This window comes from Bos javanicus, chromosome 6 (genome assembly GCF_032452875.1).
Source record: "Bos javanicus breed banteng chromosome 6, ARS-OSU_banteng_1.0, whole genome shotgun sequence".
Lineage (NCBI taxonomy): Eukaryota > Metazoa > Chordata > Mammalia > Artiodactyla > Bovidae > Bos > Bos javanicus.
This window is the reverse complement of record NC_083873.1, coordinates 103,441,964-103,468,726: the sequence shown is the minus strand read 5'-3', so window position 1 is coordinate 103,468,726 and position 26,763 is coordinate 103,441,964. Positions and strand designations below refer to the sequence as shown.

The window sequence follows — 26,763 nt, the reverse complement described above, 5'->3', positions numbered from 1 at the left end:
CTACACTGTCACATTTGGCCCTCCTGCTGAGAGGATATTTTCGGAATGCACTCCATGTCCCTGTCACCTACCATCACCTGCATCTGAGGGGCCAACAGCCAGCCAGGTGTGAGTCCTCCTCACCCCCGCTCACCTGAGAATGCAGACTCAGCCGGGTGACTGAGACAGTGACGTGGGCATCGCCACTTACCAGCTGTGTGACCTCAGCAAGGCTTTGCCGTAAGTCTGTTGCCAACATTTAGGGCCCTGTGCACAGGGAAGGCTGGACAGGTTCTCAGGGGCAAAAAAAAAAAAAAAAAAACTATTTACATTTTAAATGTCCTCCAAGATTCTGGAAGGAATCCTGATTAAAATCATTAAGACTTCATCATTATAAAAATAGCATTTTAAAATTTAACTCACGTTTACAAGAAAAAGATCCACAGACAAGACCACATTGAAAAGTTGGGATGTCTTAAAACACCCTAAATTAATGTAAAAGGCAAATCAGGAATGTATTTTTTTTAATAAATATGGCAAAAGTTATTATCTTTAGCATGTAAACCTCACAGAGAAATCAGTAAGAAAAACCATTATTATGACCAAATTCATATTAAATAAGTGAATAGATGAAGGCATGATTGAATGAAGCTATGAATGGATGATAAACAAACGGAACGGAACGTAATTACAATTCTCAAGGAACGAGAAAATGGATAATACACAAAAAATTCATTATCACTAGCACTTGAACAAATGAAAATTAAAATAATGACGTCGTATGATTTTTGCCTATCCTATCAGCAGAATTCTTAGTGGCCACATATGCCTTGCTGAACAAGAAACCGGCAGTGGTAGCGTTCATGTAGAAGGCGACTTGGTACCATTTTTCTGGAAACGACTAAACAGTGTCAAAGCTCTTAAAAACCCTCTTACCCATCGGCCCAGTGATCACACTTCTAGAATCTATCCTGTGGAAGTGTTTTAAAACATAGATAGAAACTTATGATTAAAGATGCTTGCTCATCGCTGCATGATGATATACAGAAATACTCTAATATGTTAACAGCGGAAGAATATTTAGCTGAGGGCGTGGCTGTAGGTAGAATGATGCAGGGCCGTTCGATCTCATGGGGGAAAGCTTATGAAGCAGGATTAAAAGCTAAAGTCAAGTATGAACCCAAAGTTTGTTTGTTTGTTTGTTTAAAAAAAAAGGGGGCATGGGGGGAAAAAACTGGAAATAAAACCAACTGTCGCAGACGGGTTTCCTCGAGGGAAGTTTTGATTTTCTTTCTCCGTCTCTAAGCTTTCTACCATAAGCATGAGTGACTTTCCCCTGGAAAACGAACAGGCGTGCACGTGCGCATGCAAACGCAGACAGGAAACCAGAACCATGCTTCCAGAACAAAGCGAGACGCCAATGTACAGTTTCTTGTATGGTGCCAGGAAGCTCGGACAAGGTGTATGGACAGAAATGCCGCTGGGCTCTACCTTTTCACACAGGGCAAGCACAGTTCCAGCCTGGATTATTGCAACCTGTTCTTCATTTCTCAAATTCTAAAACACAAAAATGGGCAAGGGCGTTTTACACTGCTCCCACATCCCGTGCAGACAGTCAGCCCTACGCGACTCTGAAAGTGGCCTCCCCAGGGTCAGCCCCAACTCACAGAAGTGACAGGTCTGAGGACCGGCCCTTCGGGGGTGGGGACACCTCACACAGCGTCCCCGAGCCTTTTAGAAACAGGGCCTCGCTCAAGCCCAGTCTTTTAAGAAGGCAAAAGTCTCACTTTGGGATTTCAGAGCTCTTGAGTGCTTCCACTTTCTTTCCGGGCATTTATTTTTAGGCCTTTTTAACCCTCATTACTCACACGCTGTCAGGATGACCTAACTTCAGAACCCCACTTCTCACGGATGCGGACCCAGCCACCCACGCAGGAACACGGCCATACAAAAGCCTTACATTGTACTTAGTCGATCTCTTAAATCAGGAAGAAATTAAAACAAAAACGGAAACAAAAGCCACGACAGAGTACACCCGAATCAAAACAAGGACACGAAACCGGAAACCGATCGCTCATAGTTACCCCGTTATCGCCAAGGATATCTAATTTCTTCATAAGGTCAGAAATATTCACATCCTGGAAAAGATGTCCAACGTTCATTTTGTGTGAGCTACAAAGGCCATCCACACCAATCTCTGGGCCACAGCCCTCACTCCTTGTAAGACACCATTCCCTTCCTTGTCTCTTAGGCCGGGCGGAGAGTTATTCTCGGTGGTCCCTTCAAGCAGAGAGGGCTGCTAACTGCCGTGTATTGGCTGAGTTTTACACCAGCGCAAACACTGCTTTCTAGAAATTCTCATGGGATCCTGTAAGTCGAAAGGACCTCTCTGTGCCCGCGGGCCTAGCAGGATTCCAGGGTCATGGGCAACGGTTGTGAGAACCACCACCAGCTCCCGTCTCTAGAACACTCAGCATGCTCTGAGCACTTCACTGAGTCTTCAGGTTCATTATCTAGTTTAAAAACCGTCACACCCCTTTCACGGTGTGGGTGTTGCCACTCAGATCTCCTAGATAAAGAGACTGATGGTCAGACAGGCTCTGGGCCAGAGCCAGGAAGTGGCCAAGGTGGGGTTTGCTTTCAAGGCTGTATCCCATGCCTCTGCTCTTTTTAACGTGAATACAAATTTAGTGACCCAGCTGGAGTAATAAACTCTGACTTTCAAAACAGAGTGGAGCGACAGGGGGTATCTTATTAAAATCAATTCTAGCCCTGGCACAGGCACACAATCCCCTTTCCAGCTGAGCCTGGCATTCGGGCGAGCGGGCCATGGCCATAATAGAGTGGGGGCACCCCCCCGGGCACGCTACCTTAACTCCTTCCTGGCGACAGAACAGCTGGAGGGCGCTGCTGTTGTTCTCGGGAAAGGTGGTGATTTGGAGGTTAAATGCTGGCGACCTCCGCTCTCTCTCCTGGGGAAAAGATTTGGTTTAAAAACAGAACTTTATTGTATTATTTCACCACTTGTCATTTTCCCACGTTATTCAGCAAAAAACCAAGGAATTCCAGTTGGCAAAGGTGTTCCTAGTAAGTGCGCACTCAGGCTACGGTCTGGTCGATGGTAGAGATGCTGTCCTGTCTGCCCCGCAGCGGATCCCCTGCTGACACTGGGTTACTTCTTAACCTAGTCAGCTGGGAAGAAATGGTTAGCAGAGTGTCCTGAGTGGACCTGTTGATCAAAGCCCAAGAAGTCACACAATCATCATTAAACACTCGATGAAGAACAATCGTGGGAAATTTCAATAGAAGTCATTGTTAGCTCACTTCATCCTCACATAACCCCAGGAGGCAGCCGTGAATGCTTCCGTTTTGTGGACAGAGAGAAGGAGGCTGTGAGACAGGACCCCTCCGAGGTCCCATACAATTGAGTGACAAGGCCAGACCCCAGACCCTGGCTTCGTATCTTTTTCAATACGATCTTCTGACTTTGTTCACAAATTTTTTTTCTGATCTGCACTAACCTTCCAATGACCCTTGCCTTATATTGATAAGTCAAATCTCAACTACTAAAAAAGGAGAGCAAGCATTTCCCCAGAAGTAGTACATTAATCATAGGTAAAGTGACAGATTTTTAAAAAGGAACTGAGTTGCCCAATTACTTACAGAAATAAAGGACAGCAGCAAAACAGTACTCTGGTCTCAATTGCGTTTCCTACACAGAGCCGCCTTTAAACCCCGAGCAATGGATAGGTCAGCCAGCAGCCAAGACCTCACCAAATGATACCTTGAAATCAAACTGCTTTTATTTCCTCAAAATTACAGTCAGTAAGCCTGCTTTGGACCACGGCTGCAGAATCCAGCCACAGAACCAAAGAGTTACTTTTTAGCCATTAACTAAGAAATGTAGCCAAGGCAGCACTAGATGGCAGGTCCCTAATCAGATCCTCTAAAGGAGAAGGGAAGGGCGGGGCCATTAATTCAATTAATTTCCACGAAGCCCCAATCTGGCTAACCTGGTTTGAAACAGTTTAGATAGAAAACCTTATTTCCCTCATTAGACTCGAACAACCACATTCACAATGTCTATAGATGTCTCTTCTACCTGTAATACTTACTTACAGGGGGTCTCCATAGAAAAGCTGACACAAGAAAGCTCATGTTTTATATGAATGAAAGTCAGAAAACTGATTTCTAATGGCTCCTCCAAAGGATGGTGGAAACACTTGAAAGTTCTAGTAAAGTGATCAATGCTTATGGAATTCTCATGAGAAATGGCGGGTAGCAAAGAGCCGTGAAAGGTTTTCTGACAGGGGTAGAAATAGTCACCATGATCTTTCTTAACTTCTACTTCTGCTGCCTGAACGAAGGACTCAGTTTATGTTTAGACAAGAGCTGAATCACACGGCCACCCCTGGCTCTGAGACAGGCCACGGTCCATGCTAGCACAACAAAGTATAGGATGAGATGCCCCGGGGAAGTGAGGTGAAGTGAAAGTGGCTCAGTCGGGTCCGACTCTTTGTAACTCCATGGACTATTTCATGGACTATTCCATGGAATTCTCCAGGCCAGAATACTGGAGTGGGTAGCCTTTCCCTTCTCCAGGGGATCTTCCCAACCCAGGGATCGAACCCAGGTCTCCCGCATTGCAGGTGGATTCTTTACCAGCTGAGCCATAGGGAAGCCCTGTTCTAGAGAAAGCAGAATTTTAACTGAAGCTGAGAGGAGAAAACGAAATCTGAGAGACACCAACATAGCCAAGGAGCTCACTTTTACCGAGGATTCAGGACATGCAAAGGCTTCAGCTGAGGGAAAGGACAGCCGTATCACCACAGATGCTTAGAGAAAACCAGTCACAAACTCGGGTGATGTGTCACATGTAGATGCGTTTGAAATGGAAACGAACAAACGAAAAAGGATTATGAAGTCAGGTGGTAGCAAGGCAATACAGTAACATATCCGAGGCAGGGCTCCAGTTGGAAGCAATAAAACCATCCATGTCCTCAGCCTGGATCCAGCTCTGTGTATCTGGGACGTCACTGAAGGTTTGCAACAGGATTTCTACCTGTGGACAACAGTCAATCTCCCTTCACGCTAAGGGAATCATTCTGAGTTGCAGTTTGAGTTACAGACATATTTAGTCCAGTACTGCTCGCGTTTGCGTTCACTGCGTCATTGTTACAAGCTTTCTCAACTACCTATTGCAAACACCTCCTCTTACCCTGTTTACTTACCTTGTGTTTACCTTGGCAAAGAGAAAACAGGCCAAACTAGCAGTAAACACATTATGAGGTCAGCCGCAGGCCAGGTCAGACCCCGCTCTTTCAAAAGGTGAGATTCATGCATGCAACGTCACTTTAAAAAGGTGTGTTATCAATTGCAACAGTGCTTCTGTCCGCGTTTGCAGAAGGCATACCAGGTGACTATGCATGCAGGAAAGAAGTAGTTATGGAAATGAAACACAAATAAAAAAGGCAAAATATTGCAAAAACAAATTATTTTATTAAGTGCAAAAACAAGCCGTAGGCAATAAATAGATTAGCTCTGGTACATGTCCAAGGACTTCGGTGAGCATTCTCTTCAGAACATATTAAGGCAGTGAAATTATTCTCAATGTACAGATTTAAAAAAAAAAAAAGAAAAGAAAAAGAAAGAAAGAAAAGAAAACAAGTGTCACAGGTCCCCTTACACATGCTTGAAAAACATCTGGGACTTTACATGAATTTCAGTTTGGGCTCAAAGAGAATGTCTGCTCCGTTTGAGAGTTTACAACAGATAGAGTCTCTTACTTCGAGTTCTAGCACTCTGAATTCTAACAGCTCGTTCTGATCCTTTGCATCTTGCATTTCATTCTTCAGCTGGTTCTCTTCCATTTCCAGCCTGTAAATCTAGACCAGAGACACCTGGGGGTTAATGGTGGGAGAAGCACTGTTTCTCATCGGGGGCCGTGAGAACGTGTCCCGTATCACAGACCCCCGGGATGTTGGCCTGGGGACACAGGGGCCATTATCAGGGGTAGGGTGGGAAGGGGAGGGTCTCAGTGGGTGTGCACGGTGGGCCCTTTCTGCTCCAGGGGCTGGGATGGCCCAGATCAGAGGCTGTGCCTGCTTCGTCCCTGCAGCCCAAGCTTGGCCCTGTATGGGGGCCAGGTATTTGCTGAATACACAAATGGTGGAGAAACTAAGGCACAGAGCAGTTGAGTCCCTTCCTAGAGGTCAGTCCTGGGGAAGCAACAATGATCCCCAAGCCTGTCTGAATTCTTTCTATCCCGATCTCCCAGAGTTAGCCCACCCAGGGCCTGGCTAGTTGCAGTAGGAAGGTGTCCTGGACTCCCCAGAGGGCTCCTATGAGTAGGAGATCTGAAAGTCTGGGAAGTCGGGCTGCCTGGGTCCCAAACCCACTGGGAGACTCTGGGCCAGCTATGTAGCTCCTTGGATGACATGGAGGCACACAGCAGCCCCCACTTGGCGGCCTGCAGTGAGGACCAAGACAATACATGGAAATGAAGGTCCTGATGGTTCAGTTGGTAAAGAATCCGCCTGCAAAGCAGGAGACCCCAGTTTGATTCCTAGGTCGGGAAGATCTGCTGGAGAAGGGATAGGCTACCCACTCCAGTATTCTTGGGCTACCCGGATGGCTCAGATGGTGAACAATCCGCCCACAGTGCGGGAGACCTGGGTTTGATCCCTGGGTTGGGACGATCCCCTGGAGAAGGGAAAGGCTACCCACTCCAATATTCTGGCCTGGAGAATTCCATGGGCTGTATGGTCATGGGGTTGCAAAGAGTCGGACACGACTGAGCGATTTTCACTTTCACTGGTGGGTCATGGTCACCTTTACTCCTGCCTCCCCACCTCTAATGGGGTGGTACTGCCCCCAGGGGGACATCTGGAAATAGCATAAGAGTTTTCCGGGCCTCTCAGAATTTAGCCAGAAGGACCAGGGATCCGAAATCTCTCCCAAAGCCTGGAGCCACCCCACAGGAAGTGACCAGCTCTGTCCCAATGCTCCAGATGCTGTGGAGGGACATGGGACAATGAACGGCCACACGACAGGTCAGCACAGAGCTGGGACAGGACCCCGCCGCCCCCCAAGGAGGCAAGGCTGGGCTTGTCCGGTTGGGACATTTGAGGATGTTTAGAAGCTAAGGCCTAACACAGTCCACTTCCACCAGGACAGAAGGTGCAGAACAAGCAAATCTGCTGGGACAGAAAGCAGGTTTCCAGGGGCTGAGGGGTGAGAGACAGGGGTGACTAGAAAGGGGCAAGAGGGATCCTTAAGGGAGGCTGAAAATGTTCTAAAAATTGCATGGTGGGGCTGGGTGCACAACTCAGTAAATTTACTAAAAAAAAAAAAAAAATCACTGAATTGTTCACAAATAAGAAAAAGATAAAGCTGAGGTCTCGTCCCAAAGCATTAGATTTACCACTCAAGCCGACTCCCTACAAGTTCCATGACCACAAAGGGAAGGACAGGCTCGGCTCTGCCAGCACCACTCCAGGTGGTGGGGGTGGGGGGGTTGGGGAGTGGTCTGGAATCCAAGGCAACGGTAGAGGTGTTCTGGAAGCCCAGCATAAGGAGGACTGGCAGGCCTCACCACATCTGCAAACCAGCTCTGCGGGCCCCGACCCAGAAGACAGAGACAGGACCGGTGGGTAGGAGCCCTCAGGACGGGCGTGGGTGAGACTCCGGCGGCCGGAGCAGGCCTCGGGCTCCATGATCGGCTGGGGCAGGGCTCAGGGTGTTGGTGCCACGTACCTTTTCCAGCAAGTCTTGGTTTGTTCTGATGAGTAGCTGCTTCTCTTCAACCCATTTGGAATCCTAAGGAAAAGTACTAAATATGTTCATACTCATTGAAGCAGACAGCTAAGTAACAAAGCATCAGTGGGAAAGGTGACTTCATATGAACCTTTCTATGAAAAGGCCAGAGAGAAGGAGAGCAGTTAGAATGATCTCATTGTCCCTCTAAACCAGGGGTCCCCAACCTCTGGGCCGGGGAACCAGACCTCTTGTCAGATCAGTGGAAGCTTTAGATTAGAAATCAGTCAGTCCAGTCGCTCAGTCGTGTCTGACTCTTTGCAACCCCATGGCAGCACTCCAGGCTTCCCTGTCCATCACCAACTCCCAGAGCTTACTCAAACGTATGTCCATCGAGTCAGTGATGCCATCCAACCATCTCGTTCTCTGTCGTCCCCTTCTCCTCCCACCTTCAATCTTTCCTAGCATCAGGGTCTTTTCTAGTGAGTCAGACTAGAAATAGAGAGCACAATAAATATAAGGTGCTGAATCATCCTGAAACCAACCACCCCCCGCCCCGGTCAGGGTAAAAATTGTCTTCCATAAACTTGGTCCCTGGTGCCAAAAAGACTGGGGACCACTGCTCTAAACGTTTAATTCTGAAAAAGAGAATTGGCAGGTCTGCAGTGCATTCCTCCTCCACTCATGTTCCCTAAATTTCAGGGAGCTCATCTGTATCAAAGCTACTGGTTTTTCCAGTAGTCATGTATGGATGTGAGAGTTGGGCCATAAAGAAAGTCGAGCACCAAAGAACAGATGCTTTTGAACTCTGATGTTGGAGAAGACTCTTGAGAGTCCCTTGGACAGCAAGGAGATCCAACCAGTCCATCCTAAAGGAGATCAGTCCTGAATATTCATTGGAAGGACTGATGCTGAAGCTGAAGCTCCAATACTTTGGCCACCTGATGGGAAGAACCGACTCCTTAGGAAAGACCCTGATGCTGTGAAAGACTAAAGGCAGGAGGAGAAGGGGAAGACAGAGGATGAGATGGTTGGATGGCATCACTGACTCAATGGACATGAGTTTGGGCAAGTTCTGGGAGTTGGTGATGGACAGGGAGGCCTGGCGTGCTGCAGTCCATGGGGTTGCAAAAAGCTGGACACAACTGAGTGACTTAACTGAACATCTGTTATCACCGACAGAAAAGCACCTGGAGCACACCTGAGCTGGTCCTGGCAGCCCTTCCAGGGCTTGCTCTCTTAGGCTCGAGGGCAAGTGTCTGGGCCACACCCCCATGGATGTGCCCGTTGAACTGGTGTCATCACAGTAACACACTTCTGCTCATCCGAGACCCTCTGCCTAACCACATCTTTGTCTGGACAAGTTCTGTCCAGGAACGTTCCATGAGCCGCGGGGCTAAGTCTGTCTTTATACCAGCATCTCCAGCACCTAACACGGTGCCCAGCACACAGCCGATGCTCAGTAAATGCCAGGGGATGGATGAAGGTATAAACGAGGGAACTTCCTCCCTCCCTTCCTTCTACCCAGCGCGTATCACCCTGTGTCTTCCCAGTATTGACACACGTATAGGCCCATGAGGCTGAGTCCAGAGCTGGGTCCATTCATCTTTTTTCCTGTGGGAGGTTGTTGGCAGTGGCCCTCCCATGGCTCTGCCCCTTTGCAAGGTGACTCTGCAGCTCCTCCCAAGGAGCAAACTCACCACTGGGTGTGGCTGAAGCATTCTTTGGTGAACGGGATATTAACCAATGTGATGCAGGCAGAGGCATGGCCTATACTTGTGCTTTGGGGGCTTCCCTTTCTTCCTGCTCCAAGACCTTTACTTAAAGGAGCCAGCTTCCTTGAGGACGAGAGACCATGAGAGCCTGGCCAACAGCTGGAACTAATGCGCAGACAGGACACTGAGGTGATTTGGGGCCATCTATCCCCAATCAGCTGCAAAATGAAGCCTCTAGAGTGACCCCAGGGGAGACCAGCAGAAGAACCACCCAAACTGCTGATCCATAGAACTGTAAGCACACAAAATTTCTGTTATTTGTAAACAACTCAGTTTTGGGGTGCTTTATTAGGCGGCAATAGCCAACTGATACATGATCCCACACGCTGAGCACAGAGCCCAGCACAGGGCAAGGGCTCTGGTAAAGTGCTAGCTGAATGAACGGCCATGTGCTTTGTCCCAGACTGGCCCCTTTATTTAGCAGGCACTGGGGGCAGAGCACACCCAAAAACAGGGCCTAGCACCTCAGATGGGAGGTTAACTTAATCATAGGCTGTGGTTGGACGGGTTGCAACCTGTGAGCTCAGCCTGAAAGAGGGAAGCTGAGGTCAATGGCAGGTGAGGACAGAAGTGTGAAAACAGCCTCATCTTCCCCCTGGACTCCACCCAGGCTGCTGTTGAGTCTCCCTCCTCCCCCATTCCCTATGTGTTAAGTACTATTATTAGCCCCATTTTAAAGATGAGGAAACTGAGACATAAGAGATCACGTAATTTTCCCAGGGCTGTGCAACAGGTCAGGGGCAGGGCTGGCCTGTGGCTTGTTGGCTGTGGTGTATGTTCTGCACTGCTCCCCTGCCTCATGGAGAGTTTTGGACCGGCTCCCATGGCCACCTCTGCCATCACTGAGAGCTAGCTGCAAGTTCATTTGCACAACTGAATCCTCATAGGCAGTGTCAGCTTTTCTTCCAGATTCAAGTCAGAAAAGATTCTGCTGATCACTTTATGTTTGGAGTTGTCTCCTATTCTTGTACATTTGGCAAACAAACAAAGAAAAAGCCAAGTAGACTCTCAGAACATGATGGATTTTTAAAAAATTGGTAAAGAGGCAAATGAGCTGGGATAGTCTCGCCTGAACTCTGCTAACATTCTTTTTTTTTTCTCTCACATCTCCAGAGCAAATGATATAGATCAACAGACCATCCCCCTGGGCACCAAGACCCCAGCGACACCACCAAGGGGATAGAAATGCAAAGAGTTACAGGTCACGTGACCGTTTCTGCTCACCTGGCCCTTCTCAACCAGTAACTTCTCCAGATCCTCAATTTTGGCCTGACACCTCAGCAGATCAGCTTGGAGCTGTTCCCGAGTCTGAAATGCAAAAGACCAGGAAGTGAGCAGGTCCCCGCGGATGATGACAGAGAAGGGGAAAGGACAAGGTGGCATCCGGTCCTGAGAAACGGGCCCTTTTTTTAGGAGCACATGTGCCGACTGGCCTGCCTGGTTCCTGTGTCACCCACGGGTGTGACACCTGGAAGAACCGCAAGGCCTTGACAGGCCGTCAGCGCCACCCCTGTTGAGAGACGAGCGCAGCCTGGAGAAGCGGCCAGCTTCTTCACGAGGGTGAGTGAGGGGCCAGCATGTCAGCTCCCAGCCCAGCTTCCTGATCCCGTGCCGTGGCTGTACCACCAACGCCAGCCACACTTTCTCCCTTGCTCAGCCCATCTCCTGACAAAGGTATCACCGACAGCGAGGGCTGAAAACCGGATACCCCAAGGACCAGGCGGGTAGTATAAATAAGAGAGACTGACTGGGTGAAGGGTACTAGGGAGTGGTGGCGACTGTGGCAAACCAGGGGCACATGTCTCAACTCAGAGGGGACGCTGCCACTCAGCAGCTGCAGCCAAAGGTGACTACCCGGAATGGGAAGACTGGTGCTACCAGATGCTCTGAGCTCTCAAAAGAAGCCAGGAACCCGGATTTCTACGTGAAATCTGTCAACTTTTGAATGGTGCAAGGAGCTGAAGTTTTTTTAATAAGAAACCCATGCTTCAGTCCAAACCACCTCCAGCATACACCTCCAGTGTACTTCCTCTGACCTACAGGTTACAGGCTGACACTATTGTAGCCGAGGAGCTTCCCTCCACAGCCTCATTTGCCACCCCTTACCTCATGGGGCTGTTGTGGGAATGAAACAGGTGTGTGCTGGGGTGAAGAGTCACCCCAGCAGGAGCCCTCCCAGGGGTCCCTCTTGCCTTCAGAGGGAAGGGCTGGCCGAGTCTGGTCTGTGCAACTCCTGAAGATGGGCTAATGGCCAGTGAGTGGACGTTACTAGATGGTGGAGGTCAGCCCAGCCATGAGGGCTGGTATGGTCCAGACCTGGGTGGCCAGCAGGGACCCGAGAGAGCGCTGGGTGGGCTTTAACTGGGCAGCCCTGCCTGTGTGCCTTAGGAACATTCTTGGGGGTTTCTCAGCCGGGAAAGAGAGATGTCTGTTTCACAGTGAGTCTGATTTCATCACTGAGTCAAACTTCTGAAACCCTTCTTGCCAACGGAAGGGGCACAGGACACTGAGACAGCAGCATTTCTTCTGCAAATGTTGCTCCTGCACTGAGGACGGGCAGGTAGCTCCCGTTGGATTTGCCAAATGCTGGAACATCACCACAGCGGAGGCTGCCAGGCAACCCCCATCCCCTCTCAACAGAATCCGGCTGCTGGGAAGGGCATGCACAGGACATCCAGCCTCTGTCCGACCCCTCAACACCTTCCGCTGGCACCTACCCGGGCCTCTCGCTCGGCGTCCAGTGTCCCGCCCACCTGCTCCTGAAGCAAGGCATAGGCTCGCTGCAGGGCCTGGTACTCCCTGGTCAGCTGGCAGAATCTCAGGTCAGCCTCTTCTCGGGTTGTCGTCTTCACGTCATGGAAGAGAAAAGCATCAGGAAGCCCGTGACTTGACGTGAACGGCAGTGCCAGGGTCAAGTCAGGCAAAGACAACGTGCAGATGTCACGACCGCTGCCAGCTCTTACTTAACAGACTGGCCCGGGCCAGGACCTAACTGGAGGGCTCTGGAGAGAGTGCTGGGGGGAAGATCCCTTCTCTGCCATCTACCCTGGAGCTCCCTGAACCCCAGGAATCACTGAATCGTGTGCAGGGGAACAAGGGTGAGCCAGTCCCGACTGCATGGCGAGCGTCTAGGCTGTAAAAGGCACCCCTCCCACCCCTCAGGTCTCATTCTGGGGATTTCTCCCAAGGAGACAACCACCCAAAGAACATCGCTGCAGTTGTGAAAAACTGGAAGCCCCGTACGCCTCTCATCAGGAGCCCTTAGGCTGGATGCACGTGTGGATCTACGAGGGTCTGCTCAGGACGGAGGATGATGACTAACAGCATCTGGTGCTGAAAGAAGCCTGTTACACATTCTTGGTGAAAAAGGCAAATCAAAAAGCGTGTGTCCGACGAGATCGTATTTGACTGGGGTTTCCTGAATGAATCCCAGCGGGCAGGGTGGGAGGAAGGGGCTGCTCTTTGCTCCTGTGTAACTCAGGCTCTCTGGAGCAGGGAACAGGAAGGTGGATGTGCAGAGACGGAGGGTCAGGAAAGCGTGAGAGAGAGGAGTCAGCTTCCCTCTGCTCTTTTCTGTGCTGCTCGCATCCTCTCCTACAGTGACACACCATCTTTATATACACAGGTGTGTGTGTGTGTGTGTGTGTGTGTGTGTGTGTGTGTACAAGCCTGGGGGGAGGCGAGGGGCAGACCACCACACAGCAGTTTTAATGACAAAGGGCAAGCGGCACCGCCGTGGCTACAGGTCTCCGGTGTGAAATCTGTGCTGGGAAGGGAAAGGGCCCCTCCAGACTGCAGGCACCCCGCCATCGCCATTCTCAGAACCCGTCAAAGTGGGGACCACCCTCCCTGGCCACAGGCTGTGACCACACAGGTCCTGCGAGGTTCGTCTCACAGGGAGGGACCGAGGCTACAGAGCCCAGGTGAGGTGGGAGGCACCCCCTTACAAGCACCCGGGGGTGAGGCCCGCTTACGTCGTCCAAGTCCTCTTCGGGTGTGGCCGGAGCCCTGTCCGTCCTGTCCGTGTTGCAGGACGTCTCCGACAGTGTTTCCGAGTCCACGGACTCCTCGTCAAATCCAAAAAATGTCTCCACAACATGCTTCTGTGAAAGGCAATTTGCAAAGCATGAGAGAGGGACTCAAGAGTCGCCTGGATACCCCCACCCCGTCATCTGCAGGGAGACACTGTGCATCAGGGCCACTGGGGCATCCCAGGAGTGGGGTGGGGGGGGGCGTGACTGCTGAGGGGGAAAGAAGCAGCCAGAGGTGGTCAGAGGGTGGAGGGTGACCACAGAGGGTGCTGGCCCAACCCTGGCTCAGGCTCACGTGCTGATGACCTTTTGCAAGGGAGCCACACAGCCTGTCTGAGAGCCAGCTCCCTTCTCCATCAGAGGGACACAGGACCCCCAGCTCACCCCTGAGCACAAAGTGAGGTCACCGAGCAAGGTGCCCAGCGTGGTAACACACGGTGAGTAGCATCCTTGCTATACTGAGTGGGGGAGGGGAGGGCAGGGGCAGGCCATGTGAGATGCCGGGCTGTAGGTCAGACACGGAATGGTGAGAGGGCAGAGTGTCCACAGGTGGACCTGGGGTTCTGACTGGCTGGGCAAGTTGGGGAGCGGGGGGCCCAGGTCCCCACCAGACGTGCCCCAAGAGGCAATTTTAGTTTATTTTAACAAGCACAGTTACAAAATTAGAAGGAATGGCGTAATGGACCCATATACACCCAGTACTCAGATTCAGAGGCAGTTTTGAGGCTCTGTGTGCTGGGCTTCCAGCTACCCTGTCCAGCACTTCTCTCACCCCGAATATCACAAGAGATGGGCCTTCATTCACTCACTTATTCATTCATTCCTTAAGTGAACATCTGACTGAGCGCCTTCTATGGGTCAGACCCTGGGTGGGGCCTGGGGGGCCACAACCAATCAAAACCAGGTGTGGTCCCTGCCCCAAAGAGCTTCAGTCCCTTGGGACCACAGACACCAGCCCACAATCACCAGATCAACATCCCTTGTCCAAGAAACACTGGTCTCCCCCCCTCACCGCCCGCCTCAAATAGTCCGTGAGAAGGTTTTTGATTTTACAAATCAGGGATGCTCCTGACCATGAAGAAAGAACCATACCTAAATCCGGAGCCAAGCTCCAGGCTCCCACTCGTCAATCTGAACCAGGCTCTCGCAGGGGTCCCTCCCCACCCATCAACACACAGAGACGCTCCCCACATGCTCAGGCACCTCCCGCCGTCAGAGCCAGTGCTGGTGTACAAACTCTTGGGTCCAGATGTCAGAAAAACGTGGCTGGTGCACTAACAGGATTAGGAACCAATTCAGAACCAGGAAGTGAGGCAAAGGGAGCTCCTTTGTCACCCTGCACAGTTTAGCATCTCTTATGGGGCTTTGAGGGAGGCCCCCGGCCACGGCTGGCGCCCACGACAGCCTTGCATTGACAACTGTGTTTCTGCAAACTGCTTTCGCCTTATGCTTTTTGTTTATTTAACACAGGTGGGACACGTACTGCCCCCTGAACTCCCGGGTCACACGTCAGCCACCTCCTCGACAGTTCCAGGGAGGCTGGAGAACACTGACCTAACACTCCCGAACCTGCTGTTTCCATGTTCGGACTAACCTGTGTTCACCACTGGCAGCTCCACCTCTACAGTTCCTCAGGCCAAAAACCAACTCCTTTCTCCACTCCATGCTCCACGCCTCTGAGAGAAACCCTGCTGGCTCGATCTTCAACCCACGATCCAAGCCTCCACGAACCAGCACCTGCCTCCTGGTCCAAGCCACCATCACCTCTCACTACTGGCCTTCCGGCTTCTGCCTTTGTCCCATAACCTGGTGGCCAGAGTGACTATTTTGTAATAAGAATCCCGTTGTGTTTGTCCTTTGTTCAAAGCCCTGCACTACACTTAAGTTGAAGCCAACATCGACAGCGCGGTCCACAGGCCCTGCGCCTGCCCCTGCTCTGCTCCGGCCTCATCCCCTGCTCACCACTGTGCTCCAGCCACACCGCCGAGCACACCTCCGCCCCTTCCACGTGCCTGCCCCAGGGCCTTTGTACTCCCAGATGCTGTCCCCCAGAACCCACGTGACCCTCTCCTTCCCTTCCCTCCAGTTTTTGCACAAACATAACTTATCAAAAGACTTCCCTGATCACCACATCAAAGTCTTAACTAGCCTTTCCCCACCCCCACCTCTCTGTTCTTCTTCTTTTATTTTTCTCCATAATGCTCATCACTGCCTAACATAAGATACACTGTGCTGATGTCAAGGCCTGACACGCTCAAGAAATACTGGTTGCTCAATAAGTATTTGCAAAGAACTCAACGGTAAACAAACGTTCACCCACGAGTAGTTTTGGGTTTGCACGTGGTGTCCCTTCCTTCGCTCCTGCAGCCCGCATCGGTGGGCAGCCACCTGGCGGTGCACCCCAGGCGAGTCCACCAGGTAGACATGAGTCCCTACTAGACTCCATCAACGTCAAATGCAATCCTCTCTGAGTGGAGGTTGGAGGAGACATTCCTATGCTCAAAGGCACACTTCCAGCCCCCGGGTTGAGAAATCCCCCTGAGTTTGTGTCAATGATGCTCCAGACGCCACACCTCCAGAGAGCTGTGGCCATGACCTTTGACGGCGGACACATTCATAGCACTCAGTTCGTCTGCACACATGCGGTTCACTCGAGCCCCAGGCTCCTTGTTTTTCTGGGCAGCCACTCAGCTGACCTCATTTCTTGTAAACACTGCTAACTGCAAGGCCTCCAAGGACAGGCCCGTTGTGCTGATCAGCAGTGAGCAGTGACGCAGCGAGGCCCCTGCCCGGCACAAGGATGCAGCCCCAGGAAACATTAAGCCTCACAGTCTCCACACAGCCAAGACACGAGGCCAGGCGGTGGTCACCCACTGCAGGCATTGCGGGCTATTCTTGCGGGGGGGGGGGGGGTGATGACTCAGTGCTCCATTACCTAGGGTGACCTGCTTTTTGAAACTTTGTGGGACTGAGAGTTAAATACTCAATTGCGTGCATGCTAAGTCACTTCAGCTGTGTCAGATTCTTTGTGATCCTATGGATGGAAGCCCACCAGACTCCTTTGTCCATAGGGATTCTCCAGGCAAGAATACCGGAGTGGGTTGCCATGCCCTCTTCCAGCGGATCTTCCTGACCCAGTGATCGAACCCACGTCTCTTATGTCTTGTGCATTGGCAGGTGGGTTCTTTACCACTGGCGCCACCTGGGAATTACTGAGCCCTAAAACAGAGTACTGGGCTTCCCAGGTGGCTCAGTGGTAAAGAATCCGCCTACAGTGCAAGAGAAGCAGGAGATGTGAGTTTGATCACTGGGCCAGGAAGATTCCTCTGGAGAAGAAAATGGCAATCCACCCCAGTATTCTCACCTGGAAAATTCCATGGACAGAGGAGCCTAGCAGGCTATAGTCCATGGGGTTGCAAAAGAGTCGGATATGATTTAGTGACTAAACAATGACAAATAACAACCAGGGTATTAACTACAGATGCTGCAGCTGTGCATTTAAAATTGACCTGCCTGGACCCCAGTGGAGCACCTCGAAGTATCATGTGGCTCCAGAGACAGAACCCGAGGAAGTACGCTGCGAGGAGGGAAGGAAGAAACAGCTCCGAAGGCGGGCTCAAACACACAAGGACATTCAAAGTATAATATAGAGAACTGACTTATGGACACCGGAGGGGAAGGAGAGGGTGGCACAAATTGAGAAAGTAGCACTGACCAACATGCACTGTCCTGTGTAAAGTAGATATTTAGTGGGAAGTTGCTGTAAAAGGCAGGGAGACCAGCCTGACACTCTGTGATGACCTAGAGGGGAGGGCTGGGACGGGGGAGGGAGGCTCAAGAGGGAAGGGATATACATATACAATTAGGACTAATTCACGTTGTGGTATGGCAGAAACCAACAGAACATGGTAAAGCAACTTTCCTCTAATTAAAAAATTAAAATATATAATCCTATGACCACAAAGGAGACGATCCATGAATCCACAGCACACACAAATTCCAAGGCAGTAGGGAGGTGACCACGAGTCACCCCCACCTTGTGTGACATATGGGTTGGGTTGGTTTGTTTCCTGAGAGTTAGTTTTTTTTAAATTGACTGTATTATATGGGAAGCCAAAATGCACCACATAAATTTATGGCTTTATTAATAAAAAAACTAGCTTTAAAAAAAAAAAAGACAACGTTTCAAGTGAAAATCTGGTGGCTGTCTTCTTTGGAGACCAAGCAACCCTGCCTTCCACTGCATGTTCATATACACGAAATTACATACAATTCTCCAAGGAATGAAAGGAAAATCACCTGGAAATACTGTTTCTCAAACGCTCAGCTCATAATGGGGTTTTTAAAGAAAGTCAAGCACAATAGAAACTGTTGATTTTTTGGAGCCTCCATCATTCAAAAATTCCCTGGGAAATTCCTAAGGGAAAAATAACTTCAGGAACATAAGATTTCCATCTTTGCTCACTCCAAATGCATCGTCTATGGAAAAGGGCCCACCTCTCCAGACTTCTATTTTCTTTGCCACCAAAGCCCTGTCTTGCTGACATCTTTCTATAAACCAACCCAAACGCTTGAAATGCAGTTTGGGCAACCATGACTGGAAAATAAACATTTCTTCTCCACTGACATGCTGAATATACAAAGGTGCTCATTCTTAGCAGATCACGTGAACAGAGGGGAAAAAGGGAGGCACCCCGTCCCCCAAATAAACAACCTCTTGGCTGAGCCCAGCTTCTCACGGCCTCCTCTCTCCTCCATGTCATTCCCAATAATCCCAGGCACAGGAGAGCTTTCCAATCACAGCCGCTGATATTCACACGACTGCAACTGACCCAAAGCTGGCCGCTTACCTTCATGCTTGTAGGTCATCTCCTGGCAGCCAGAAAAGTACAGACACACCAGGGTGCAGAGACAGAGGAAAAAGGAGAAATACAGCACGAAGAGGACGTACTCCATGGTGGGGATGCGGGAGCGGGGAGGGGGCGGGGCAGAGAGTCTGAGACCCGCTAGCCTGTGTATGTCAGGGGAGCTGGAAGCCACATCACTGCCACCAGATTCCAGGCCTCTCTCGAGTCCTGGGAGGAAGCACTGATTCTTCTGCAGAGCGCTCTCGTTTCCTCTACCACACTAGGTCCACTGCCTTCCTTCTCCGCTGCACCGTTCTGAGAACAACCAGGATGCTCTAGAAGGTGTGCCTTTGTTAAAAGGGATGCCGGCTCTGGGGCAGATCGTGGGCTGAGAGGAGCCAGTTTCCAGGGGCTGGGCCTGGGTGAATCAGTCACAGCAGACAGCCTTCAGGCTGGCTGATTCTCTGGGGGCTTTCCTCCCAGCCCCAGGCTCCCCGAGTCGCCCTGTCGTCAGGGCCCCTGGGAACAGCCTTAGCAACCGTGATGCCGAGAGAACCTTCTTCAGGACCAGAGCACAAAACAGGGAGGTGCCTCCTGCCTCGTGTACTTAGGAAATTTCTCAGTTCATCCCCTCACCCTGTGCGTGCCCCCAGACTAGCTGAACTCATGGGTTCTTAGCAATTCTTCCATAAGCATTTGTTTTACCATTTATATGAACTGAAGCAAACCACCATCCGATAGAAAAATGGCAGCTAGAGTGGCCCTCAGTTCCCACACCCATGTAGCACCTATGAGGGCACCTTCTTGCAGAAGCTTCTCTAGCCACAAGATCAAATGCAAAAACCCTCCTAGCGGGAAAAAAGGGTAGATTTCACCATTAAAAAGTAAACCTTTTTATTTGAAAGGTATTAAAGCAACCCTGGAGGAGGGCATGGCAACCCACTCCAGTATTCTTGCCTGGAGAATCCCCATGGACAGAGGAGCCTGGTGGGCTACAGTCCACAGGGTCGCAGAGTCAGACACGACTGAGCAACTAAGCACAAAGCAACATTAAGAGGCAAATAATAATTCACAAAAGTGTGTGCTAAGATGCTTTAGTCATGTTCGACTCTTTGCAACCCCATGGACTATAGCCTGCCAGGTTCCTCTGTCCATGGGGTTCTCCAGGCAAGTATACTGGAGTGGGCTGCCATGCCCTCCTCCAGGGAATATTCCCAACCCAGGTACTGATCGAACCCAAGTCTCTTAGTTTCCTGCACTGATAGGCAGGTTGTTTACCACTAGTACCACTTTAGAAGCCCCAATTCACAAGAGAAAAAAATACGTATAGCCAAGTTCATATATATTTCAACTTCAATAATGTTTGATCCTTTCAAAGTAGCCATGATATGAGCTATGTAACCAGGTCACACTATGCAATTTAGTGCTAAGTCTTTAAATTGTCTTTCCAAATGAGGTGCCTCCAGAGTTGGGACTGGGTCAGGAATGGACCTGTGACCAGGCTGAACCCAGGAGCACCGGTCCCGGGACTTCTGCTGGAACCACTGAGGAGAGAGATCCTCTGACCACAAAGGTTGGTTGTCAGGTATAATGCCAGCTGGAAGCTGCTAAAGCTGTTTGGGCCACCACATGGGAGAGTCTGCTTGAGAAAGAGGCCAGTCCAGAGGAAAGCACACTTGAAAGATGAAGATGGACAAGTCCCTGATAATTGCGCGTGAGCATCTGGATCCAGCTGTACCTGAAACCGGACGTCTAGACTTCTTAGCTATATAAATTCATTTATTTGCTTAAACGACTTTGAATTTTTGGCACTAGCAATAGAAAAAAAATCTCAGCTAACAGGGAGGAGGGAGATAATCCTAGAAGTCAAGCCATCTACAAACTGTTGAGTTCTGCAACAAGCCTAAAGACCTGATTTCTCTCTAAGCTGCTCTGCACTTGGACCCTCAAGAAAAACCAAAGACAGCCTCTGCCTGGAAGAAGGATCCCTGGCAGAAGGATTCCTGGCTCTGTGGAAGCCATGACACATGTACAGTGGGCTGCCTCCTGGATCTACTTAGACCCACTTTGCCAGAAATTCCTCAAAAGTGAAAATTCCTCTGTACCCATCACCTGACGCTCTGTTATGCCCAGGGCAACAAGATGCACCAAGACAATGGTGAGAGGGATAGGGGGATGGAGGGGCTGAGAGCTGTTCTGCCTTGGCTGGACACGAGCTGCCACAAGGTCGGGGCAGGAGGTGAGCAGGACCAGGTCCCGAAAGGCCCTGAGGGCCCAGCCAAAGAGCCCTAGATTCATCTCCTGAGAAAAGGAGAACCAGTGGAGGGTTTTTTAAGGAAGAAGGTGGCAGGGTAAGACCTCTGCCTTAAAAAGACAGTTCTGGTGGGAGGAAGATACTGGAAGCAGGGGAGCAGCCAGAGAGCTGTGGCAATGGTCCCAGAACAGAAGATGAGGACCCAAAGGAAGGAGGTGGACACAGATGAAGAAGCAAGGGCCTGGAAGGGAGGGTCTGGAATCAGGGAGCCTTTGCCTCAAGCCCCTCCACACTGGATCTAGGGTCCCCTCCTGACTCTAGGCAGGGGGCCAGGAGCTGCAGACCTGCCTTCTAGCGTGGTCCTCTCTGAAGACTGAGTCTCATCCCCAGGCTCACTCCTGGTGTTGGGGTGTCTTGTCCTGCTAGAGTATGTTGCCTATGACCACCATTACTTCCTGTCTATCCCAAAGTCTTTGGAAGTGATCTGGATGTCCCCATGGGCATTGCTGTGCTAGATGAGGTACGCTGGGCAGGTGAAATGGCCAAGGCAGGCTCCTAGCTCTGCTCTCCCTCTCTCCATTGCCCAGCAACCTGCGATTTTCCCCCAGGTAGGACAGTACAGACTGCGTGTGCGGCTGAGCCACTCAGCTGCCTGAGTGTGGCCCTGCACTTTCAAAACCGCGCCCGTGTTCCATCTCCAGTGCCCCAATCGTTTCCAGAGTCCTTTACCGAAGGGCCCACGAAGCCAGCAGGCGGCCCTTGGAGCAGCTCCCTGTGGGGCTTCACGTGCTTCTGATGTGAAGCTTAGCCACCTGCCTGGCCGTTGAAGAGGGAACAAGATGATGGGCTGCTGCCCAGGCTGGAAGGGCCAAGCCCTCATCCCTTCCAGGGACTGAAACATGGAGCGAAAGCCCTTGGCTGCCTGCTGCTCGGGGGGGAACCTCGGCAAGACTGCAAGGATGAAAAGCCCCCTTAGTCCATGCGATCGAGCCCCACGGTGAGGGCCAGGCGCTGTGCTAGGGGCTGCTTATAACCCGGCAAACAAGGCAGGAGCCAGCCCTCCCCACGCTGAAAGGCTGAGGACGGAGCCGTGGGGGAAAGGTGGTCTGGGAACAAAGTCAAGTGGAAATGACCAGAGAGGGGAAAAAGGGTTTCTTTGGCTACTTAAAAATGGAGAAAGTGTGCACGTGATGGAAAGCACTCAGGCGTGTGGCCAGGCTAAGGCATGGCACCCCGGCTTCTGTCCCAGGGCAGCTTCAGACACCGAGTTCTTCCTCCCACAAGGCTGTGGGCTTGGCCTCGGGGCACAAGGTCAAGTTTGGATAGGTTTCAGGTGTACTGTCAGAGTGAATGCAGGGGCTGCGAACCAGGAGTGACCTTCAAGAAGATCCCCAGGGTGACCTGCGTCCTGGTGACAGCAGAGGCCTGGTCCATTCGGGAGAGGGGACCACAGAGCTGACGCTTGGATCCCAGGAAGGGCCGACTCTCCAGTGGTGCTTTGATGTTTCCCAGCCTCCCTCAAAGGGTGGGGATGTCACCTTGCTGCTACCTGAGACTATTTCTCTCTCTTTAAAAATGCAGTAGTAGCAGTGTTAGTCACTCAGTCATGTCCAACTCTTTGTTATCCCGAGGACTGTAGCCTGCCAGGCTCCTCTGTCCATGGGATTCTCCAGGCAAGAGTGCTGGAGTGGGTTGCCATTTCCTTCTCCAGGGGATCTTCCTGACCCAGGGATTGAACCCAGGTCTCCTACATTGCAGGCAAATTCTTTACCATCTAAGCTATAGGGAAGCCGCCTCTTTTAAAAATGGGGGCCATGAGTTAGAGGGGGATGGGGGGCAGGGTGAGGCAGGGCCTCACATCTAACCCCCCCATGCAGGGCCTGCATCTAACAGGCCCTCCAAAGGAAAGCTATTCATTTAAGATGAAGGGAGAAAGAAAAAGGATAATATAATTTACTGATTCCTGTCTACTCTTCAGGCCTGGAGCCAGATGCTTCAATTGATCCCATAGATATGATACGTGTTTTAAGAACCAGGAAACAGGTTCTCAGAGTTCAAGGCTTCACAGCTAGGAGCTGGCCTGACTTCCTGCTGCTCCAGGCCATAGTTCCTGAGCCTCGTCCAAGATCTCAGCTCTACTTTCAAGACAAGTGAGCAAACTGTACTCATTTTAGCCATTCTTTATGGGCCCAGCTCTCTCCTAAGACACATCTCTCCCTTGCTAGGCTGCACGTTCCAATGGCTGACCCACTACCTCCTGCCACTTCAGGGCAGGGGCTCTGTTTCCAGTTAGGTCCTGATCACACCTTCCACAGAGCAAGCCCTGAACCCTGGACAGGGCCCAAGGAACCACTTAAGGTCCTTCTCCTGTAACCCCCACCCAGGGCTGAAAAATCAACGGCAGGTCCCCAGGCAGGGACAGCCAACACCAGTCTTGTCCCCAGGAGCCCAGTGAGACAGGTCGGGAGCTGTTGAGGATATGCTGGCTGCCCTGGAAGATGACTGCTGTGTCCTCAGAGCATCTGCAGCAGCTGGGCTATGGTGTGGAAATGGAGCAGACCCTTGGCAGGGAACTACAGAGTCCAAAGAGGCTTGCAACAGCTGGAGAGCAGGGACGGAAAGTTCTGGAATCTTCGGTGCATTCACCGAGACACTCTGTCACATAAAGACCCGGACAAAGTGATAAAGTGCATGTATGCATGAGGGACAGAGTGCAAGGAAGATTATTTAAGGAGAGAAAAGAAAGTACTGATCCCCACGACATGTGGGAAAGAAGGAAGGGAAGCCGCCCAGGCCTGAGGGCCAAGCCCTGGGGACTAAAAACCTGCCCAGGTCCCGATGAATCCACTCATCCATCCGGCCCTGGACTAGCTAGGATTAAGCAGGAGCATAAGGGAAACAGCTGTACATTGAATCCTGAGAAAAAGGAAAATACTGGTGGGTCACAGTAAGTGGGAAAGACCCCAAGCCGGGTCAGGAAATTCCCCTAGAGGTTCCAAGACTCTGCCTTTAGTGGCGTCAAACTCTTGTAATTACAGTGACCAAACTTCCGCATCCTGGAATGATCCAGTGTTAGGTAAATGCGTTTTTTCCAGTAAGAGCAATTTGTTTATTCAGTCAACAACTATTTAGGGACACCCACTCTGTGCCAGGCAATGACCAGGACATAGTGAGCAGGACACAGCTCCTGCCCACCTTGCCTGCAGTACATGCAAGCCTAGCCAATCCTAAGTCCAGTCTAGGCCTTTGTGAAGTTCTCTTCCCATAGACACATTCAGAAACAGGAAAAGGGAAACAATCTCTTATTCTGGATATTCTGACAACATTTGAAAAATATAGTCATGGCACAAAACTGGGTTTCCTGAAACCCTTTCTGGGGTGTATGAGGCCACAACACAGCCAGTTCATGCAACAAACTGAATTCCTTTCGATGGTTACTTTTTAAACATGTCTTGTGGTGAAAATGGCCATCATGTACATTACTGACAACGGGGCAAAAGGACACAGCCCTTCTATACAGCAGACAGAAGGCTGAATGTTCTTGATCGAAGCCTTCACACCCTCTGACCCACATGTAGACTTCCGGGAATCTATCCATGGGAACGATCCAGACTATGGACACAGTTTTCTGGACAAAAGGAGTTCACTGTGGTTACAGTTACAGAAGCGGGGAGTCCAAGAAGACCGAAAGGGTGGTCACCCAATGAAACGTTCAACACTCAAGGAATCTAGCAGAACTGGCTGGTGAAGAGCAGTCTGCTAAGCACAGACACATTTACTGCAGTATTATTCACAACCATGAGGAGCTGGAAGCAGACACGCTTGGTGGACACAGAACGTTAGACAAATTTATGGCCCATCCACTCAACAGATTATGTAGTCTTGAAAATTCGTATTTATGATGACAGCATCATAACACGGAAAAATGCTTTATGGTATAATGGTAAGTAAAAACCCAGGGTGCAAAAATGTATTCTACAATTACAGCTACAGTATCTAAAAAATGTGAAGCGGAACAAGGATGGGGGAAGGAGATTGCATTACAATGCCAACACTGATCGCACCGGGGAGGCACTGCCATGATGGGCCACTATGTTCCAGATAGTCTACAATGTGGCTATACTACTTCCATAATAAAAATAGGTATTTAAATATAACCAAGTTCTGCTGAACCGCTTCCCATCTCTGAGATTCTGATGTCAGTGCATAGAGACTTGTACCTCATTCAACTTGACTTGGTGGCATAAGCTTGGGCCTTGGAGCCCCAGATTTGAGTTTAAATGTCGGTCTGTTACTTTTCCTCTTTGACTTATTTATATATTTTATACCTATATACTTCCTGTAATTTTAAAATAGAAAAAATAACACCAACCTCACAGGGTTGCTATGACGATTAAATGAGATGCTATAAATAAACCTTTATCCAAATGTACAAATTTGGTTCAAGATATATTTTATGTGCCCAGAGTGTACTATAAACAATTTGCACCAACATTCACAATCCTGAGATTTTACATAGAAGTGTTATGGGTTGAAATGAGCCCCCCAACCCAAAAAGGTTATATTAAGGCCCTAACCCCCCAGTACTTCAGAGTGTGACCTCACTTGGAAATAGAATCATTGCAATAATCAGTTAAAAGGGGGGCACACTGGATTGGGGTGTGATTAATGTCCTTATGAGAAGATGGCTATGCAAAAACAGAGACACACAGGGAAAACAGCACATGACAACAAAAGTAGAGACTGCAGCTGTGCAGCTTTAAGACAAGGAACAGAGAGGGGTGGACAGGGAGGCCTGGCGTGCTGCAGTCCATGGGGTCGCAAAGAGTCAGACACAACTGAGTGACCGAACTGAACTGAAGACAAGGAAAGTCTTGTCAAATAATACCAATTTTCCAGTAAATCACCAGAAGCAAAGAAGGATCTCCCTAAAGGCTGGGATCGTGCTGCCAACACCTTGATTTTAGATCTAGACTCCAAAACCTTGAGCTAATACATTTCTGTTCTAAGACACCCAGTTTGTGGTACCTTGTTACAGAAGTCCTAGGACACTAATGCAGAGATTTCCACGCTCTTGAGTGACTGAATTATCTGACACCACCTGGCTCACTTTCTTACAGCAGCTGATATTCTGGACCCAGTTTTTCACAGTCCCCATCACTCCCTATTGTCCCACTGACACCAAAGCCATATATCCATGGTCATTCAGTAAGACATCTGCATGGCTGTTTTCTTTATAGATGAGAAATATTTCTATATAGCCATATCTCTACCAAACGATAAACCAGGAGGGGCATCTGGTTTAATAAGAAGGTGACCAGGCCCACATCTTCATGGAAGTGAAAAATGTTTCCAGGTGTTAATGCAAACTAAGGCCTTTTTAAAAATAGCAATTTGCAGGACTTCTGTAGCAGTTCAAAGGTTAAGACTTCACCTTGCAATGCAGGAGTGTGGGTTCTATACCTACCTGGTCTGGGAACTAAGATACCACATGCCCCCTTGTCAAAAAACCAAAACATAAAACAGAAGCAATAGTGTAACAAGTTCAATAAAGACTTAAGAAATGGTCCACATCAAAAAAATCTTAAAAAAAAAAAACCAATTTGTTCTTTTACTTTCCAGCTCGATCCCTGTGGGCATCTGAGTTTTCCAAGACTGCCTCTGCTCACCTCACTGGACATCTGGACAACGTCTCTATAAAAAGGGCAAAACCACATTTTCCAGGAAGAATGCATTCTGCATCATTCCAAAAAAGCCTGAAGCCCCTGATTCTTCAAAACAGGATATATAGATGTTATAAACCAAGACCAGGTATCCTTTAAATCCTTCAAAAGGTCTAAGTATTTATGTTTTTAATTTTGGGCGCACATCCCCAGAGGCCTAAATACAGGATACGTCTGTAAATTTTCCATGAATAAATGACAGTAACCAGGTCCATGGCCTAGTTATTTATGTTGCTTTGAGAAGTAGTTATAACAGGTTTTTCTGCATCAAATATGCAGAGATATGAGGGTGCCTGCCTTCAGGGCCCCTCTATGGGTTGCTCGCTCCCCTCCTCCATCCCTGGACCACCGTCCTGCAGATCCTGGCATGGAGCCAGAGCAGGGCAGCTGTGCCACCGC

General features: G+C 50.0%; 2 protein-coding genes across 5 annotated transcripts in view; both read right to left on the bottom strand.

Moving 5' to 3' along the window:
- JAKMIP1 (janus kinase and microtubule interacting protein 1) overlaps positions 1-26,763 on the bottom strand; it is a 155,876-nt gene that overhangs the window by 22,701 nt on the left and 106,412 nt on the right. For 3 of the 4 annotated variants that reach the window (XM_061420775.1, XM_061420777.1, XM_061420776.1), the window contains 5 exons: positions 13,484-13,612; positions 12,227-12,355; positions 10,734-10,817; positions 7,735-7,797; positions 5,457-5,864 (listed from right to left, as the gene is read on the bottom strand). In XM_061420775.1, coding sequence (XP_061276759.1) covers positions 5,691-5,864; positions 7,735-7,797; positions 10,734-10,817; positions 12,227-12,355; positions 13,484-13,612 — 579 coding nt within the window. In that variant the 3' untranslated portion in view covers positions 5,457-5,690. Of the gene's footprint in view, positions 1-1,470; positions 1,537-2,063; positions 2,118-2,849; positions 2,952-5,456; positions 5,865-7,734; positions 7,798-10,733; positions 10,818-12,226; positions 12,356-13,483; positions 13,613-26,763 lie in introns of those variants that run through there. The other variant, XM_061420778.1, reaches the window with a different exon arrangement.
- LOC133249830 (uncharacterized) lies at positions 16,403-26,755 on the bottom strand. Its single transcript, XM_061420779.1, has one exon. The coding sequence runs from the start codon at positions 18,494-18,496 to the stop codon at positions 18,338-18,340; it is 159 nt and encodes a 52-aa protein (XP_061276763.1). The 5' UTR covers positions 18,497-26,755; the 3' UTR covers positions 16,403-18,337.

Excerpts from the sequence above, each read along its gene's own strand:
- LOC133249830 (XM_061420779.1), bottom strand. The coding sequence starts at position 18,496 with ATGGAGTACGTCCTCTTCGTGCTGTATTTCTCCTTTTTCCTCTGTCTC.